Genomic DNA, 17,685 nt, shown 5'->3' with positions numbered 1-17,685 from the left:
CTTTGGCATGAATGAAATCCTGTCATTGCAATGGAAGAAATGTCCCTCCCCTGCAAGAGGATGGAGTGAGCCTTATGGAGAAAGTCCCATTTAAAGATACAAGACTGGTAAGAATTGTGTACAACTTGTATGCCCTTTTGAATAATTGTCTGACCAGTCCTCAAGGTGATTCAAATCAGATCAAGAGTGTCCAGCTGTTTCCCTGTCACCAGTCTGAACAGAGAGATGTATTCTTTAGAGTTCTTTAGAGGCTGTATTACCATACAGAATTTCTTTTGCTAATAAGGGAGATAAAGGACCTGTGTACAAAAATATGCTTGCTTCTGTACCTCTAGCATGGTAGAAACATATGCTTCTGGGAGTTTGGACACATCAGAAGGCGGAAATGAGATGTCAGGCAAGGACATTGCTAGTTTGGTCCTGTAGCATCATGGGAAGCTGCCACCTGTCCCCACAGCAGGTGGCAAGTGCAAATGAATGTGTTGATTTCTGCTTGGGTTGCTAGCTACATGGTGGTTTCCATAGTTTCCATACTGGTTATATTATGGGCTACCATAAATTGGTGTTCTGCTCATGAACAGTAGTGGAGGGCAAGTGTCTCCCATGTGGAGACTAACTGCCAATTTAAATATACTGGTGAGCATATTTGGTATGCCTCCACTTGGGTGGTATGCTGCCTCTGAGGTGTTCAGCCATTTCTCTTTGCAGGATAGCCATTTCTGCAATCATTTCCCTGTCAATTCATAGTTTCCAAAGCCAGAAGGGTCCAATGTGATCACCTAGTCTGACCTTCTGTATAGCACAGGCCATCGAACTCCCCCAAAATAATTCCTAGAGCAGATCTTTTAGAAAAAAACATCCAATCTTGATTTAAATATTGCCAGTGATGGAGAATCCACCACAACCCTTTGCAAACTGTTTCAATGGTTAGTTACCCTCACTGTTAAAAATGTACACCTTATTTCCAGTCTGAATTTGTGTCTAGCTTCAACTTCCAGCCATTGGATAGTGTCATACTTTTCTTTGCTAGACTGAAGAGCTCATTGTAAAATATTTGCTCCCCATGTAGGCACTGGTAAACTGTGAACAAGTCACCCCTTAACCTATTCTTTGTTAAGATAAATAGATTAATCTCTGTGAGACTGTCACTATAAGGCAAGTTTTCTACTCCTTTAATATTCTTGTGGTTCTTCTCTGAACCCTCTCCCATTTATCAACGTCCTTCTTGAATTGTGCACACTACAACTGGACACAGGATTCCAGCAGTGGTTGCACCAGTGCCAAATGCAGAGGTAAAATAAACCTCTCTACTACTCGAGATTCCCCTGTTTATGCATCCAAGGATCACATTAGCCCTTTTGGCCACAGCATTGCACTGGCAGCTCATGTTCTGCTGATCTCCTCCTCCACCCCCAAACCTTTTTCAGAGTACCTGCTTCTCAGGACAGAGTCCCCCATCCTGTAAGTACGGTCTGCATTGCTAGATGTGTACGTTTACATTTAGCCATATTAAAATGCATGTTTGCTTGCACCCATCTTACCAAGAGATCTGGACCCCCCCCCCCCCCCCCGGATACCTCTTCATTATTTAACACTCCCCCAGTTTTTGTGTCATCTGCAACCTTTATTTTATGTCTTCTTCCAGGCCATTAATAAAAATGGTAAATAGCATAGGGCCAAGAACAGACCCCTTTTTGACTTCACTAGAAAAATACCCACTCGATGATGATTCTTCATTTACATTTTGAGACCTATCAGTTAACCAGTTTTTAATATGTTTAATATGTGCCATGTTAATATTCTAGTTTTGTAATCAAAATGTTATGTAATACCAAGTCAAATGCCCTACAGAAGTCTAAGTATATTACATTAACACTATTACCTTTATCAACCAAACTTGTAATCTCATCCCCAAAAGAGATCAAGTTAGTTTGACAGGATCCATTGTCCATAAACCCATGTTGATTGGCATTAATTATAGTATCCTCCTTTAATTCTTTATTAATTGAGTCCCGAATTAGCCACTCCATTATCTTTTCCCAGGATCGATGTCAGACAAAGCCTATAGTTACCCTGGTTATATCATTTACCTTTTTAAAATATTGGCACAAGATTAGCTTTAGAAATTCCAAGGATGTTTTAATACTGGCAGCGTAAGACCTCCAGCACGTGTCACATAGCTTGAAGTCCCCCATGAGCGCACTTCACCCTCTCCCCCTTCACCCCCCACACTGTAGATAGGTGCATAAGGAGCTGGTCATCCTATTCCTTAGTGTGATTTGGTGGTCTTAGGCAGATGCCAACTAATACCCCATCTTGTACTTCATCTGTTAGGACATTGATCCATAAGCATTCAAGATCCTTTCTTTGGAGTTGTCAGTGACTTGGAAACAGAAAATCCCATTTCTTACACAGAGTGCCATTCTCCTTTTCCCCTTTGACCCATTCAATCCTACATAAATAGGTTATAACTATTGATTTTAATATTCCAGTCATGTGCATCATCCTGCCAGGTTTCAGTACTTCCCACTAGATTAAATTTATGCTCAGAAACGAGCAATTCCAGTTCCTTTCATATGTTACCCAGGCTCCTAGCATTGGTGTATAGGCAATTAAAAATTTCTTCTCTTTATGTCCTGTAGTGTCTTGATTAATTTTGTTGCCAACATGTTGTGCTAAGTGATTTCTCATGTCTTCCCTCTTTCTACCCTCCCCTTTTGTTATTAGTTTAACATCCTCCTGCCTACTATAGCCAGCCTGTCCCCAAGGAGATGGGTTCCCCTCCTAGTAGAATGTAGGCCATCCAAATTATACAGCCCCTCTCTTCATAGAAGGTTGACCAATATTCCACAAAGCCAAAAAGCTCAGCTCTACACCACTCGCCATCTGTTCACTTCCAGAATCTTCTGCCTCGTGTCTCCCTTTGCTCCAAGATCACTGAAACAATCTATTTTCTGTGAGAGATCTTGGGATGCAGTGCCATCAGTGATGGTTCATATCAGCACTAAAGGATCCTTGTTCTTCCACTTGAAAAGCCTATCCACTCTTAGAGAGGCTTGGCTCTGGGAAGACAGTACACCATCCTATTGCCAGTCTGTCCCTTACAGAATGTTCTTCTGAGTACTGAATCCCTGACAAGGATTGTCTGTCTTCATTGGAGGGTTGGAGATCTCTTTGTTGGCAAGCTTGATTTTTCTTACAGGTTGGACTGAGGCACCATTAACATGTGTCCCATTTATTTCTCCATTCGTTCACTCCAGCTGGATCTTTAGAGCTGGATGCTGGACCTGGTATGGATTGGAAATTTCAAGCTGGGTGGAATTTCTCCTGATCCTTTTCTCTCTGGTGGGCAGAGCCTGCCCATCCTCATCTTTTTCTACCCATGCAAAATGTCAGCTCCACCTCTTCACTTTGGGAGTTATGAACTGCCAAGTCTTCTTTTTTTTTTTTCTCTCTCTCTCTCTCTCACTCACTCACTCACTCACTCACTCATATGGTCACCTCCTTTCTTCCTTGTAGCTGGGATACAGATGTTTCCCAAACCTGGCTGTCCAGAAACTCCTCAGCTTCTCTGATTCTCCATAGCATCTCTACTTACCGCTCCAATCCAAGAATCTTTTCTTCCAGCACAGCCACCACCTTGCCCTTCATGCACAGCAAGTTCCTTCTAGCTACTGGCAGGAAAGAAAACTTGGCACATCTGTTTCAGGTCACCACCACTGTTCCAGCTCTGGACATCTTGAAATTGCACATAAAGCTGAACCTGAAAGGAAAGCCTCTCACACTCCCTGACCAATCTTGCTCTCGTGTTAACTCCCTTCATTTGCAGCTCTTGAGTTCAACTAGCAAGTTTTTTTTTTAATGTCAAGTCCCCCTGCTTAGCCAAGCTCATCTCTTCCTCTCCTCATCAAAGAGTGATTAGCCACTCAGAGATTTCAAGCAGCAAGGATGATCAAAGCACCAAGGGTCAGAGCCACACACCCCTTACTGAAGCTCCAACAAACTGACCCATGGCCCAGCTACGCAGCCCATACACAAGAGAACAAATGGTCAAACAATGTACAGAATGACCAAATGCATCACTTGCCCTGGCACATGACCTCCAAGCACAGAGTCCACAGCTATGCCTCTCCAGCATTGCCAACTAGAACTGGAATGATCTGAATGTGATTATGCTGAAAAATAGATAGATTATTTTGAAGGTAGGCCACCTTCATTGATGAAGCAGCAAGGGCTTTTAATCAGTTATTGTTAACTGGTTTGATAAGAGTTGTGGACTCCATAATTACGCTCACTGAGAATATGGAAAGAGAAGGATGTTCTAAATAATAGTAAGCTGGGTAAAGATATTACACATTCACATGTGCTAGCAAATCAGTGTGTCAAGTATGTCAAAAGCCCATTTTGAGTGTTAGATCAAAGTCTAACCCACATATAAATAGTCTGTAAGGGCAGGCGCCTCTATTAGTAAAAAATCTGCATAGCTCCACTGAAGTTAATGGCATTACACCAATTTACTGTACACCAGCTAAATTTCTGTCCCTCAGTAAGAATGTGGCTATAATTGGAAAACACAATGTGGTATTTAGTAAGTCTTTAATTATCTTTTTCTTGGTGGCAGGCTGTCCAAAATGGTAATTGCTGTCCCTTCTAAATTATCTCAACATCTTTATTAAATTCTCTTCCATAGAATATGTGTTAGCTTGCACATATTTTTCAAACTCATCATATTTGCTTACCAAAATTCTTGAAACTTCAATAAAAGAGTATAGGAAAGCCAAGTGGGAACTAATATTTCTTTCACTGTTAGTTCTCAGTGCACTGCCCTTGAGGCTCCTGATACCACATGCATTGTTCTTTTCTTGCTTCTCTTCTAACATTGTTGTAACTAGACTTCCTTGGAAAGTTCGTTGAGATCTGTAGATAAAACAGTTATACAAGAGCTAAGAATTATTGTTCATAGAAATGTAGGGCTGGAAGGGACCTCAAAAGTCAATTCCCCTGTGCTGAGACAGGATTAAGTATACCTTACATCATCCCTTACAGGTGTTTTCTACCCTGTTCTTAAAAACCTCCAATGATGGGGATTCCACCACTTCCCCTAGATAACCTGTTCCAGTGCTTAATTATCCCTATAGTTAGAAAGTTTTTCCTAATATCTAACCTAAATATTCCTTGCTGCAAACTAAGGCAATTACTTCTTGTCCTACCCTGGGTGGACATAGAGAACAATTGTTGACTGTTCCGTTCATAACTTACTTATTAAGGGCATGTCTACACTATGAAATTAGGTCGATTATAGAGAAGTCGATTTTTAGAAATCAGTTTTATATAGTCAATTGTGTATGCCCCCACTAAGCGCATTAAGTTGGCGGAGTGCGTCTTCACTACCGTGGCTAGCATCGACTCACAGAGCGTGCACTGTGGGAAGCTATCTCACAGTTTCTACAGTCTCCGCTGCACATTGGAATTCTGGGTTAAGCTCCCAATGCCTGATGGGGCAAAAACATTGTTGCGGGTGGTTTTGAGTACATGTCGTCAGTCTCCCCTCCCTCCCTCCTTCTGTGAAAGCACTGCAGACAATAATTTTGTGCCTTTTTTCCTGGGTTACCCGTGCAGATGCCACAGCACGGCAAGCACGGAGCCCACTCAGCTCACCGCTGCTGTTGCGAGCATTGTAAACACCTCGTGCATTATACTGCAGTATGAGCAGAACCTGGCTAAGAGACAGCAGCACGAGGACGATTGTGAGGAGGACATGGACACAGACATTCCTGAAAGCACGGGATGTGGCAACTGGGACATCATGGTGGCAGTGGGGCTGGTTGATACAGTGGAATGCTGATTCTGGGCCTGACAAACGAGCACAGACTGGTGGGACTGAATAGTCTTGCAGGTATGGGATGATTCCCAGTGGCTGCGACACTTTCACATGTGTAAGGCCACTTTTCTGGAATCTGTGAGTTGCTCTCCCCCGCTCTGAAGCGCAGGAATACCAACATGAGAGCTGCCCTGACAGTTGAGAAGCGAGTGGCGACAGCCCTGTGGAAGCTTGCAATGCCTGACTGCTACCGGTCAGTCGGGAATCAGTTTGAAGTGGACAAATCTATTGTGGGGACTGCTGTGATTCAAGTAGCCAATGCAATCACTGATGTTCTGCTATCAATGGTAGTGACTCTGGGAAATGTGCAGGTCATAGTGGATGGCTTTCCGTAACTGTGGTGGGGTGATAGACGAAATGTATATCCCTATCTTGGCTCCGGACCACCTTGCCAACCAGTACGTAAACCGCAAGGGGTACTTTTCAATGGTGCTGCAAGCACTGATGGATCACAAGGGCCTTTTCACCGACATCAACGTGGGATGGCCAGGAAAGGTGCATGATGCTCGCATCTTTAGGAACTCTAGGCTGTTTGAGCAGCTGCAAGAAGGGACTTACTTCCCAGACCAGAAAATTACTGTTGAGGATGTTGAAATGCCAATAGTTATTCTTGGGGACCCAACCTACCCCTTGCTCCCATGGCTCATGAAGCCATACACAGGCACCCTGGACAGTAGTAAGGAGCAGTTCAACTATAGGCTGAGCAAGTGCAGAATAGTGGTAGAATGTGCATTTGGAGGTTTAAAAGCTCGCTGGCGCTGTTTGCTGACTAGATTAGACCTCAGCGCAGCCAATATTCCCATTGTTATTACTGCTTGCTGTGTGCTTCATTATATCTGAGAGAGCACGGGGGAGATGTTTATGGCGGGGTGGGAGGTTGAGGCAAATCACCTGGCTGCCTGTTTTGAACAGCCAGACACCAGGGCAATTAGAAGAGCACAGATAGGCGTGCTGCGCATCAGAGAGCCTTTGAAAACCAGTTACATGACTGGCCATGCTACGGTGTGACAGTTGTGTGTGTTTCTCCTTGATGCAAACCCGCCCCCTTTGTTGATTTTAATTCCCTGTAAACCAACCACCCTCCCCCCTTTGATCACAGCTGGCAAAGGAAATAAAGTAATTATTTTTTTGAAACCATGCATTCTTTCTTTATTAATTTTATTTTTTAAAAAGGGAGATAACTGATGAGGTAGCCCGGGTGGGGTGGCGGAGGAGGGAAGGACAAGGCCACATTGCTTATTGTAGCCACACTACAAATCAAAACTGTTTGAATGACAGCTTTCTGTTGCTTGGACCATCCTCTGGAGTCAAGTGGCTGGGTGCCCGGAGCCTCCCTCCCCCCCGTTCTTGGGCATCTGGGTGAGGAGGATATGGAACTTGGTTAGGAAGGCAAGCGGTTATACAATGGATGCAGCGGCAGTCTGTGCTCTTGTTGCCTTTCCTGCAGCTCCACCCGATGCCTGAGCATGTCTCTTTGCTCCCCCATTAGCCTCAACATTGCAGCCTGCCTCTTCTCATCGTGCTCACTTAATGCTTTCCTGGCCTCTGCCACTGAATGCCTCCATGCATTCAGCTATGCCCTATCAGTGCGGGAGGACTGCATGAGCTCAGAAAACGTCATCACGAGTGCGTTTTTTTTTCGCCTTCTAATCTGCGATAACTTCAGGGATGGAGATGATATGGGGAGCATAGAAACATTTGCACCTGCGGGGGGATAAAAAGGGAGAGTAAAATTTAAGACACATTTTTGAGAACAAAAGGGAGACTCTTTCACAGTGAATCAAGCAATTTACAGCAGACAGCACGTGCTTTAGATACAAGGTTACATTTTACCTTTTATATTGAGCATCTGCCGGTATGGTGACACATCACACACGGCTGCGCAACAGAATTTGGTTTCCAGGTGGCCATGGTAAGCCAAAGGGTACTCTGGTTTAGCTTTTAACGCCTTCATAACATGTAGGAATGTTTTCAAACTGCAGCGTCCTCCTTTCCCATAGCAAGCAATGCCAGTTGGGTTTGCCATTTAAAAGGAGGGGCTGCGGTTTTCGGGTGGATGTGCAGCACACACCTCCCTCCACCCCTCTGCATGGCTATTTGGGATGATCCCTTCACCCCTCCCCCCGCCGCGTGGCTATGGGATGATCCCTTTTAGCCATGCGCAAACAGCCCAGCATGAATGGGGTCCTTTTACTGTTCCCTTACAAAAATTCCCCTATTTCAACCAGGTGACCATGAATGATATCTCTCTCCTGAGGCTAACACAGAAAGATAAAGACCGAATGTTGCTTGAAAGTGACCAAAAGCCAGAACCATTCGCTGTCATGCTTTGTGCTGCAATGATTCCAGACTACTTGCTACTGGCTTGGCGTGGTAAAGTGTCCTAACGTGGAGGACAAAATAAGGAACCCCCCCTAGAAACCTTCTGCAAAGGCTTTGAGTACCTCCAGAAGAGCTTCATGGAGATGTCCCTGGAGGATTCCCACTCCATCCCCAGACACGTTAACAGGCTTTTCCAGTAGCTGTACTGGCCATGAATATATTGCAGTTGTTCAGTGCAAATCAAACATTAAACACAATTGCTTTTAACCCCTGTAGTGTAGTTACAAATGTGCACTCACCAGAGGTGCCTTCTCCGCCTTCAGGGTCAGGGATCCCGCCTTGGGAGGGTATTGGCTCAAGGGTGACGAAAAGGTCCAGGCTGCCGGGGAGAACGGATACACTGCTTGCCTGCTCCGCATTCTCCTCTTCTTCCTCAGCCACAAAATCCTCCTCCGTGTTGCGTGAGACTCCCCCCTTGCAGGTGTCCACGGATAGTGGTGGGGTAGTGATAGGGTACCCCCCTAGAATGCCATGCAGCTGATCATAGAAGCGGCATGTATAGGGCTCTGACCTGGAGCGACCGTTTGCCTCCTTTGTCTTTTGGTAGGTTTGCCTGAGCTCTTTGACTTTCACGCAGCACTGCTGTGTGTCCCTGTTGTAGCCTCTGTCCATCATGCCTTGTGCGATTTTGGCAAATATATCGGCATTTCTTCTTTTTGATCAGAATTCTGCCTGCACAGATTCTTCTCCCCATACAGCAATCAGATCCAGTGTCTCTCATTCGCTCCATGCTGGAGCTCGTTTGCAATTCTGGGGGGACTGCATGGTCACCTATGCTGCTGAGCTCTCCATGCTGTCCAAGCAGGAGATGAAATTCAAAAGTTCCCGGGGCTTTTCCTGTGTACCTGGCTAGTGCATCGGAGTTGAAAGTGCTGTCCTGAACGGTCACATTGGAGCACTCTGGGATAGTACCCGGAGGCCAATAACGTCGATTTGCGTCCGCACGACCCCAAATTCGACCCAGCAAGGTTGATTTTAGTGCTACTCCCCTCGCCGGGGAGGAGTACAGCAGTCGATTTTAAGATCCCTTTATGTCGACGGAACAGGGTTGCTTGTGTAGACGCATTCATTATAAAATCAACCTAACACGGCTAAATTCGACCTAACCCTGTAGTGCAGACCAGGGCTAAGACTGCTTTTCTGTCCCCCCTCAGTCTTTTGTTCTCTAGACTAAACGTGCTCAATTCTTTTAACCTTTCCTCATAGGTCATGTTTTCTAAACCTGTTATCATTTTGGTTGCTCTCCTCTGGACTCTCTCTAATTTGTGTACCTCTTACCAATCTAACAAAAATCTCATTTGGTGATAATTTCTGAGAAAACATAGGATAAATTAGATTTTTGGTCCACGCAATTTCTGCCAGTTGTCGCAAGCAGAATTAATAGAACATAAGAACGGCCATACTGGGTCAGACCAAAGGTCCATTTAGCCCAGTATCCAGACGTCCGACAGTGACCAATGCCAGGTGCCCCAGAGGGAAAGAACAGAACAGACAATCATCAAGTGATTGATCCCCTGTCACCCATTCCTAGCTTCTGGCAAACAGAGGCTAGAGACCCCTCCCTGCCCATCCTGACTAGTAGCCATCAATGGACCTATCCTCCATGAATTTATTTAGTTCCTTTATGAACCCAGCTATAATCCCGGCACCCACAATATCCCCTGGCAAGGAGCCCCACCCGCCAACTGCCACATCCACCTTCTCCACATCAGCCATGACTCCACAGACCCCAATCATACTGCCCCCAGTCATCTCCCTTCCAAGCCAAAAAGTCCCAGTCCCACTAATCTCTCCTTATATGGAAGCTGTTCCATACCCCCAATCACCTTTGTTGCCCTTCTCCGAAACCCCTCCAATTCCAAAATAACTTTCTTGAGATGGGGCAACAAAGGAAAATAGGAAGTAATGAAGTGCAGGCTTAATTTAAGAGAGATGTAAATTTTACATACATAGGGTTAAGCAACTCCTGTTCTCAGTAGTTTCCTTTTGTGAATATTTTCTTTTCTTCCAGAGTCCTTTCCTAAACATAATCCTACAAGGAACAAAACAGTACATAAATGTGTCATCTCTGGAGAATGTCTGGTACTCTGTTTTTTCTGATTCTTAGCAGTACCACACCAATGGGTTGCCTTCATGATTTTTATTTTCAGTGCCTTTGGCTAAACATTTTCCTTAGAGGGCTCAGTTAGGCTACTACTGACAGATTCTTCCTTTAGCTCAGTATATGGCAATGCCATCTCCATTGAATACAAATGTGATCTGTGCAATTCCTTACTGGCATGCATTAATCAAAAATAAGAATAATCCTCCATTTACTTTTTACTCACTAGAGGCCTAATCCTTTAGATACTGCTGGACAAGGGACCCAATCCAATACCCAATGAAGCCAATGAAAGGATTCCCATTGACATCAGTGGGTAATCATGAACAGTCTCTTTTGAAATAATAAAATGAGTGGGTCTACATCTGGTAGTTAGTGTCTGAAGGACCAATTGCTTGGTTTACAGAACACAGAAAGTTAAGTCCTATTGGACTTTTTCAAATTGTATGTCTGATTTTTGGAGCCCTCAGCCTTTTTAAAATTTCTGGCAATATTCCTTTGTGCCTGAAATTTCTCATGTTTAATCTCTGATCATAATAATTTAAAAAGAAATTAAGCCTAATCAATAAGCAGTGTGTATTTAAATGAAGTCAGGTATCTACATCTTGGTATAGGACTGGAGAAACGGAAACAAAAGTTAATAAAATAAATAAGTGAAGATTGATACAGTATTGATACAGTTTCTCTTATATAGTTTCTCTTTTTACTGTCCCTTCTCTGTTTTCTGTACTTTTTATGTTATTTCTTTAATTTTGAATATACATTAAAAATAAAAAGGAATGGATGTTACAAAACACTCTGTTTAGTGTTCTAACTAATCCTAAATTACAGGAAATGTGTATATATTTTCCACAGCAATCCTAACTCTTTGAGCCTCCCTGTGGATCAGAACACTGGGTAACATGATGAACTCTGTGACAAATAATGCAATATAATCTAATGCAAAGGAACTGCATTCTATACAGTGTCTGATACCCCAAGGGAGTGTTCCTTGAACACCAAAAAAACTTATTTACATACATCAATGGTTCAAAATTTAAAAAACAAACAGCCTCCCCCCCAAATCCCCTCATGTAATAGAATAATTTCTTCACCTTCCGGCTTTTCATTCAGTCCTTAATCTGTCTTTCAGATAATATGCTGAAATTGTATTCACTTGATTAAGAATCTTAGAAATTATGTCCCATCCAGCATTTCTCTGATTCTATGATTCTTAATAACAAATCAAATATCTGAACATTATCTGAAAGGCAGATTATTAAAAACATATTCTACTGGTGCTTTCTTTTTATTAAGTACAAAATTAGTTGAATATTCAATGTAATTCTTACTGCCTTTGCAAATTGTGAAATCTGAATGAAAAATAAGTTCACATATATGCATATGTATACAAAAATGCGATGTCTTACATCAGCCTTAGGGTTACAATTCCAATTGCACAAAGGTCAGGAAATTCAAAGTTATGGTTCCCACAGTCACCATATGTTGGTCCCTTTTGTACATATGTAGTGTTCTCTATCTATGGGGATAACTTTACCGTCTTCATGCATATACATACTGATTTCATATAGACTTCATATGTTTATATATGCGTGAAGTCAGTATAGTTATCACCATTTAGCTCTGGTCTACACTTGGGGGAGGGGAAATCGATCTAAGTCAACGTACTTAGATCGACTTACCATGGGGTCTCCAACGCTGTGAGTCGACTGCTGCTGCTCCTCCTTTGACTCTGCCTGTGCCTCTCACGGCGCTGGAGTACAGGAGTCGACGGGAGAGCACTTCGGGGATCGATTTAGTGTGTCTAGACTAAACATGATAAATCTATCCCTGCTGGATTGAGCGCTGCCCACCGATCCAGCGTGTAGTGAAGACATACCCATAGAGTGTGAGTGTGAGTGTGAGTGTGTGTGTGTGTGTGTGTGTGTAAATAAAAAACATAGTACAAATATGGTCATTCTGATAATCACTTTGAATTTTCTAATTTTATATGAATAAAAAGTTAACCTTCATCCATAAAAGTTCTTGAGGTTTATTTTTAAAAGCAAAAAAGAAAATATGCAAGTGCTAATGTGTTTGAATGGCTGACTGTCAACAGCATCCATTGTGGTGTTTCCTAAATGTTGAGTGTATTTACTGTTTTGGCTGTGTCTGTGTAACACATCCATGTGTTACAGTGTATTGTGTTTGTGAGTATTTATGTGCAAAAATGCCATTAACCTGCAGCTAAGGCTGAAAGAATCCATCACCTAAGATTGTAAGAGAATGTTACAGTTTAAAAAAAAACACAAAAAAACAAAAGTTATAAATTGTGGAAATTCAAAAGTTATTTTTCTTTTTAAAATTAAAAAAAATCATCTATCGCATGGAAATATATAGTTAACGTCACCCCAACAAACTTCACTCAGGCCAGTGTTTTTTCAAACTTGAATTGCTTTCCCTTGCTCATTAGTGAACGTGAATTAAATCAAGTTTGAACTTAGCTTCATTACTTCAAGTGGTTTAGCTTGCATCCCCGCTGCAAAGTGGGCAGGTTATCAGCATGAGTGAAAGCTTCTCTTGGGGTTTAGTGTACAGCCTCAAATGAGCCAGTTAGCCCAAGTTAAAAGTACCACCAAACTTGTGTGTGCATGGGAGGGAGGTGAAGGGCAACACCCAAGTAAACTCTGCAGTGAAGAGATACCCCAAATGTCTCTGTGCATCAGCTCTCAATGGTAAAATGGGATAACAATACTCCCACGCTTAGTCTGTCTTGTCTATTTAGGCCTTGATCCTGCATTGTAGTCCATGTGGATGGGATATTGCACCTATGTGGATCACAGTGTAGGACTGGGGTCCTAGATTGTAAGTTGTTTCGGGTAGGGACTGTCTTAACTATGTTTGTATAGTGCAGAGTATAATGGGGCCATAATCTCAGATGGGGCCTCTAGGGTGCCATTTTAATAACAGTCTTTAATAAGGTTCTAGTTTCAGCTATTTTTAATTAATGTCAGTGCAAACACTTCCATCAGAACATTTGTGGAAATTGTTTGGAGGGATGGGGTTTCCCTGGTTGTGTTGCTCAAAAATGGCTGAATCACAGTTGCTTCAAAAAAGGGTGGGAGGCTTAAACTAAACATGGAAAATTTCAGCCTAAAAATAAATTGTTTCATGTAATTATTAGTAATGGAAAAAGTGAGGGGAAGGGAATTGGAATAGAAACAGGAATTCAACCTTGGAATCAATTTGGCCCTGATATATGCTGATGCTTACAATAACAACAACTATAAACAAACAAAAACTTATCTAAACATTTTTTCCCCTGTAAAATATTTGTCATCTACTGTAATCAGGATGGTGTAGTATGCTGTAAAGGTTTTCTTGGCACAGTTTTGGGATGATATGTATAATATTGCCAAACTCAAACATTCAAAATTCATGAGTCAGGCTTGCAGAAATAATAAAATTAGCTTAAAAGTCATGAGATTTAAAAAAATTTAAAAGGCTCTTGAGCCTTTCATGTTTTCAGGCTTTCTTCTGTAATCATAAAGGCTAGAAAACTGATTTTTTTTTTTTTTTTTTTAATGAAAGCTGAGTTGCTCGTGTAATTATGACTCCAGGCACTAGGGATTTATGAAATGAACCAAACGGGGGTCAAAAGTTGGCAACACTGCATGCATAGCTCACTTACTTACAAGTATTGAAGTAATCCCAAACTCATGCCACAGATATCTTGTGTGTTACACCACATTGCACCATCATGTATTCTCGTATGTGTAGTCTAATAAAATATTCATACACAAGCACGTTCAGGGAAAATAGCTTTATTTTTAAAAAAGGTTAAGATTACTGTGTTTGGAGAAAAAAAAGGGGGGGGGGGGAGGGCAGAAACGTATTTGCCTAAATGTGTCATTAAAGTAATAATTAAAATTGTAAAATAATAAAAATAATAAAAACACAACAAAAAGTGTTAGCTATATTTGAGGATCTTAGTCATTTTCTGTTACAGAGAATAACAAAATTACCTACCATCCCATGATCTTGGCTCATTTTCCTTCTCTGCCAGGTGGTTGCTGGAATTTGACAAGTGATTGATTTGGTTTCAAAGGGTGCCTGAATTGCACAAAGTGTTTTTCATATTAGAAAAGACATAGCCATTTTTTCACAAGTTGCAAGATTTATTACCTTGCACAAAAGTGCTGCAAATTAGTTTGTTTGCTATTTATTTTCTCAGGATTACAGTAATTGGTGTCATTAACTGAAGGACAAGTTTTACACAGGGTTGGAGGAGGTAGCCTTTTAAATACTTACTCTTTTTATTTATTTATTTTTAAACAATGGTACAGGACTGGAAATTAGATGGGTAGACTGCTACTTCCCGTTTACTCACCCTTCCTTTGAGATGGAGATCAACTTCCAAGGAGAATGGATGGAGGTGCTGGGCTGCGGGGTCATGGAGCAGCAGCTAGTTAACTCAGGTACTGAAACTTCTCTACTTCATTGACATCTCTATTAGCAAACACTTCTAGCACAATCAGTTTCACAGTCTCCAACTCCCTTTTCCTTCAGAGTGTGCTGCACACACACACATCTCTGTTACTAGCAGGAGCAGCAGAAAGACTGCAGACAGATTGCACGCTGCATGCTGTTAGGGCACCAAGCTAGCCAGCTAGTTGGAGCCCAAAAACTGAAACCATGGCTTTTTTTAGGGAATTTGTGGGGTGGGAGGACCCTTAATTTTAAAAGATAAACTAATTAATTGACAGACAAATTCTCCTGTCATTCAAATCAAGCCTAATCTATTCAAATAGTTATGATTAAAAAATGCTGTTAGCAAAACAGCACACACATAGGAGAACACTGTGGCATCTTAGCTACCACTATATGTTAATTGGGTAAATATTCTCCTTTTATATGTTGTTTATTTGTACTGATGATCATATACTGTTTCAAGAGCAACAACAATTAATTTAATTGAAATTACAGAGATATGGTTGGTTGCCTGACATGAGTTATCCTCTAAAGATTACAAAAAAGGAAAGAAAAAGATAATGGGATTACTTTTCAAGTATTTTCAAATTCACTACTTCATGGCCTTGATTTTTGGAGTGGATGGGAAACTGCAGCTCCCCCGGAATAAACAGCAGTTGTCGTTTATTACATACCAATGGCCCTTTGGAATACTACTCATCTATTTTGTGCAAACGGGTAAGGTTGCGGCCTCCAGGTGTTCCTGTTATGGTGTATTTAGTGTGTTTTGTTGCTGTAGGTTTTCTTAAGCTATTTCTGGCCTGGTCTACACCTAAAACTTAGGTCAACCTAGCTACATCACTCAGGGATATGAAAAATTTACAACCCTGAGGCGGCCTGGTCTACACTGGGGGCAGGAGGGGGCGGGGGATCGATCTACGTCATGCAACTTCAGCTACGTGAATAACGTAGCTGAAGTCGACGTACTTAGACCTACTCACCGCAGTGTCTTCGCTACAGTGAGTCGACTGCAGCCACTTCCCTGTCGACTCCGCCTGCGCCTTTCGCTCCAGTGGAGTACAGGAGTAACGGGAGAGTGCTCGGCGGTTGATTTATCGCATCTAGACTAGACGTGATAAATTGACCCCCGCTGGATCGATCACTGCCCGTCGATCCAGTGGGTAGCATAGCCAAGCCCTTAGAGACGTAGTTAAGCCAACCTAAGCCCTAGTGTAGACAGCTCTATCCCCTTTCAGAGAGGTGGATTACCTACAGTGATGGAAGAACCCCTTCTGTTGCTGCAGTAACTATCTATGCTACAGCATTGCAAGCTGCAGTGCTGCAGCTGGGCCACGGTTGTGTTTCTGATGTAGACGTATATCGGTCTTTAGTAGATTCTAAATTCCTCTTTTTTTAATATTCTTTAAAGTAGGCATTTAACCTGGATTTCTCACATCCCAGGTAAGTGCCCTGATCACTGATATGGAGTCAGTCTGTCTCTGGCCCAGTGAACATTTAATTATTTATACAAAGTGGGACAGCTCCAATTGGAGACATTGAGAGGGCATCATCCCAGAATAGTTAATAGCCAGGTGCTTAGGGCACCCACCTTTGATGTGAGAGTCCCAGGTTCAAGTCTCCCCCGGATTCAGAAAGGGTATCTCTCTCATTTTCCTTGAAAATCTTTGAAAGGTCTCAGTTTTGTACTGAGGAGGAACAAGAATATTTTTGGAATCTTGAGCTTTTATGGGATGGGAAAACCGTTTCCCATCCAGGTCAGTTGATGATGGTGATGATGATGATGTACAGACCAAAAGAGTCTTGTTAATTTCAGCTCAATTCAAAGCAAAATGCATTGCAGGTGCGGAACAAAAAGAAAGGAATCAATGTTTGTCAAACAGAAAGAGACAAAGTTGTTGAGAAAAGAAGACATTTTATTTTGAGATTGCTCAGAGGATATTACAAATTGGAAAAAACAAGTAGGAACTGTGAAAAATTTAAAGCTTGAAAGTGTATTGACATCTCTGGTGAGATGTGCTGGGAGGCTAGAAGCTTGTTTTTAATTTGAGGAGTCGTCTTATTTACTTGCGATTCAAGATGCAGTAGGCTTTCAATCCCCCACTTCCTCCAGCTTGTTCAGAATTCACTTTTGCAAATAGAAGTGCCCAGGCTTAGCACTAGTATGAAACACATCCCAGCCACTGAAACACCATAAAGCTACTCTTGCCCTCTTTTGTTGTTTAGTTAAAGATTAAATATACAGGACCTTGCAGTAAACTTAATACAGACAAAACCAAAATGTATGTATGTTTGTTTATTTATGTATTTATTTATTAAGAAATGTGGCTTGTAATTACTGCATATGACTTGATGTGGCCTACACAGGTAATAGTTGCTACTGTCCCATTCACACAGATCTCAGAATATCCCCAAAGTGCCAACTTAACATTTATTTATGATGGTGCCTTGTTTATTATTATGACTCAAACTGATAGATTCTCAGAATTTGTTATAGTGACAAGCCTCCCGCAAGACAAAGTTAAAAATCCTTAGTATTGCCCTGACACTATGACCAGAAGGGAAGTACTTCTCATGGCTGTTAGAAATCAAAATTGTGCCTCCTAGTTCCTTCATCTTGATTGTCGGGAGGACTGGAACTTCCTTTCCAAAGTCTCCACCCCATAGTGCACGGAGGGGTGTTTTCATGGCTCCATCTCTTCCCTCTACATAAAGGCTTGGCAGGACTTAATTTAAATTGATAGATGTTGTTAAACATTGATTTCAGCTGACACCCTGAAATTGGTGAAAAGCATATCCATCCATACAAGTTAGTGCAGCCTCCCACTTGGGCCTGTAGAAATTGGGTATCACT

The 17,685-nt window shown here is 42.1% G+C and overlaps 1 protein-coding gene across 5 annotated transcripts in view; it reads left to right on the top strand.

Annotated features, from left to right (window-relative positions):
• FARS2 (phenylalanyl-tRNA synthetase 2, mitochondrial) overlaps nt 1–17,685 on the top strand; it is a 371,424-nt gene that overhangs the window by 114,853 nt on the left and 238,886 nt on the right. For all 5 annotated transcript variants that reach the window (XM_037893197.2, XM_037893195.2, XM_043540163.1 and 2 more), the window contains one exon: nt 14,690–14,821. In XM_037893197.2, coding sequence (XP_037749125.1) covers nt 14,690–14,821 — 132 coding nt within the window. The remainder of the gene's footprint in view (nt 1–14,689; nt 14,822–17,685) is intronic.

The sequence above is a fragment of the Chelonia mydas genome, chromosome 2 (genome assembly GCF_015237465.2).
Source record: "Chelonia mydas isolate rCheMyd1 chromosome 2, rCheMyd1.pri.v2, whole genome shotgun sequence".
Taxonomy (NCBI): domain Eukaryota; kingdom Metazoa; phylum Chordata; order Testudines; family Cheloniidae; genus Chelonia; species Chelonia mydas.
This window is presented reverse-complemented; position numbering and strand designations above follow the sequence as displayed.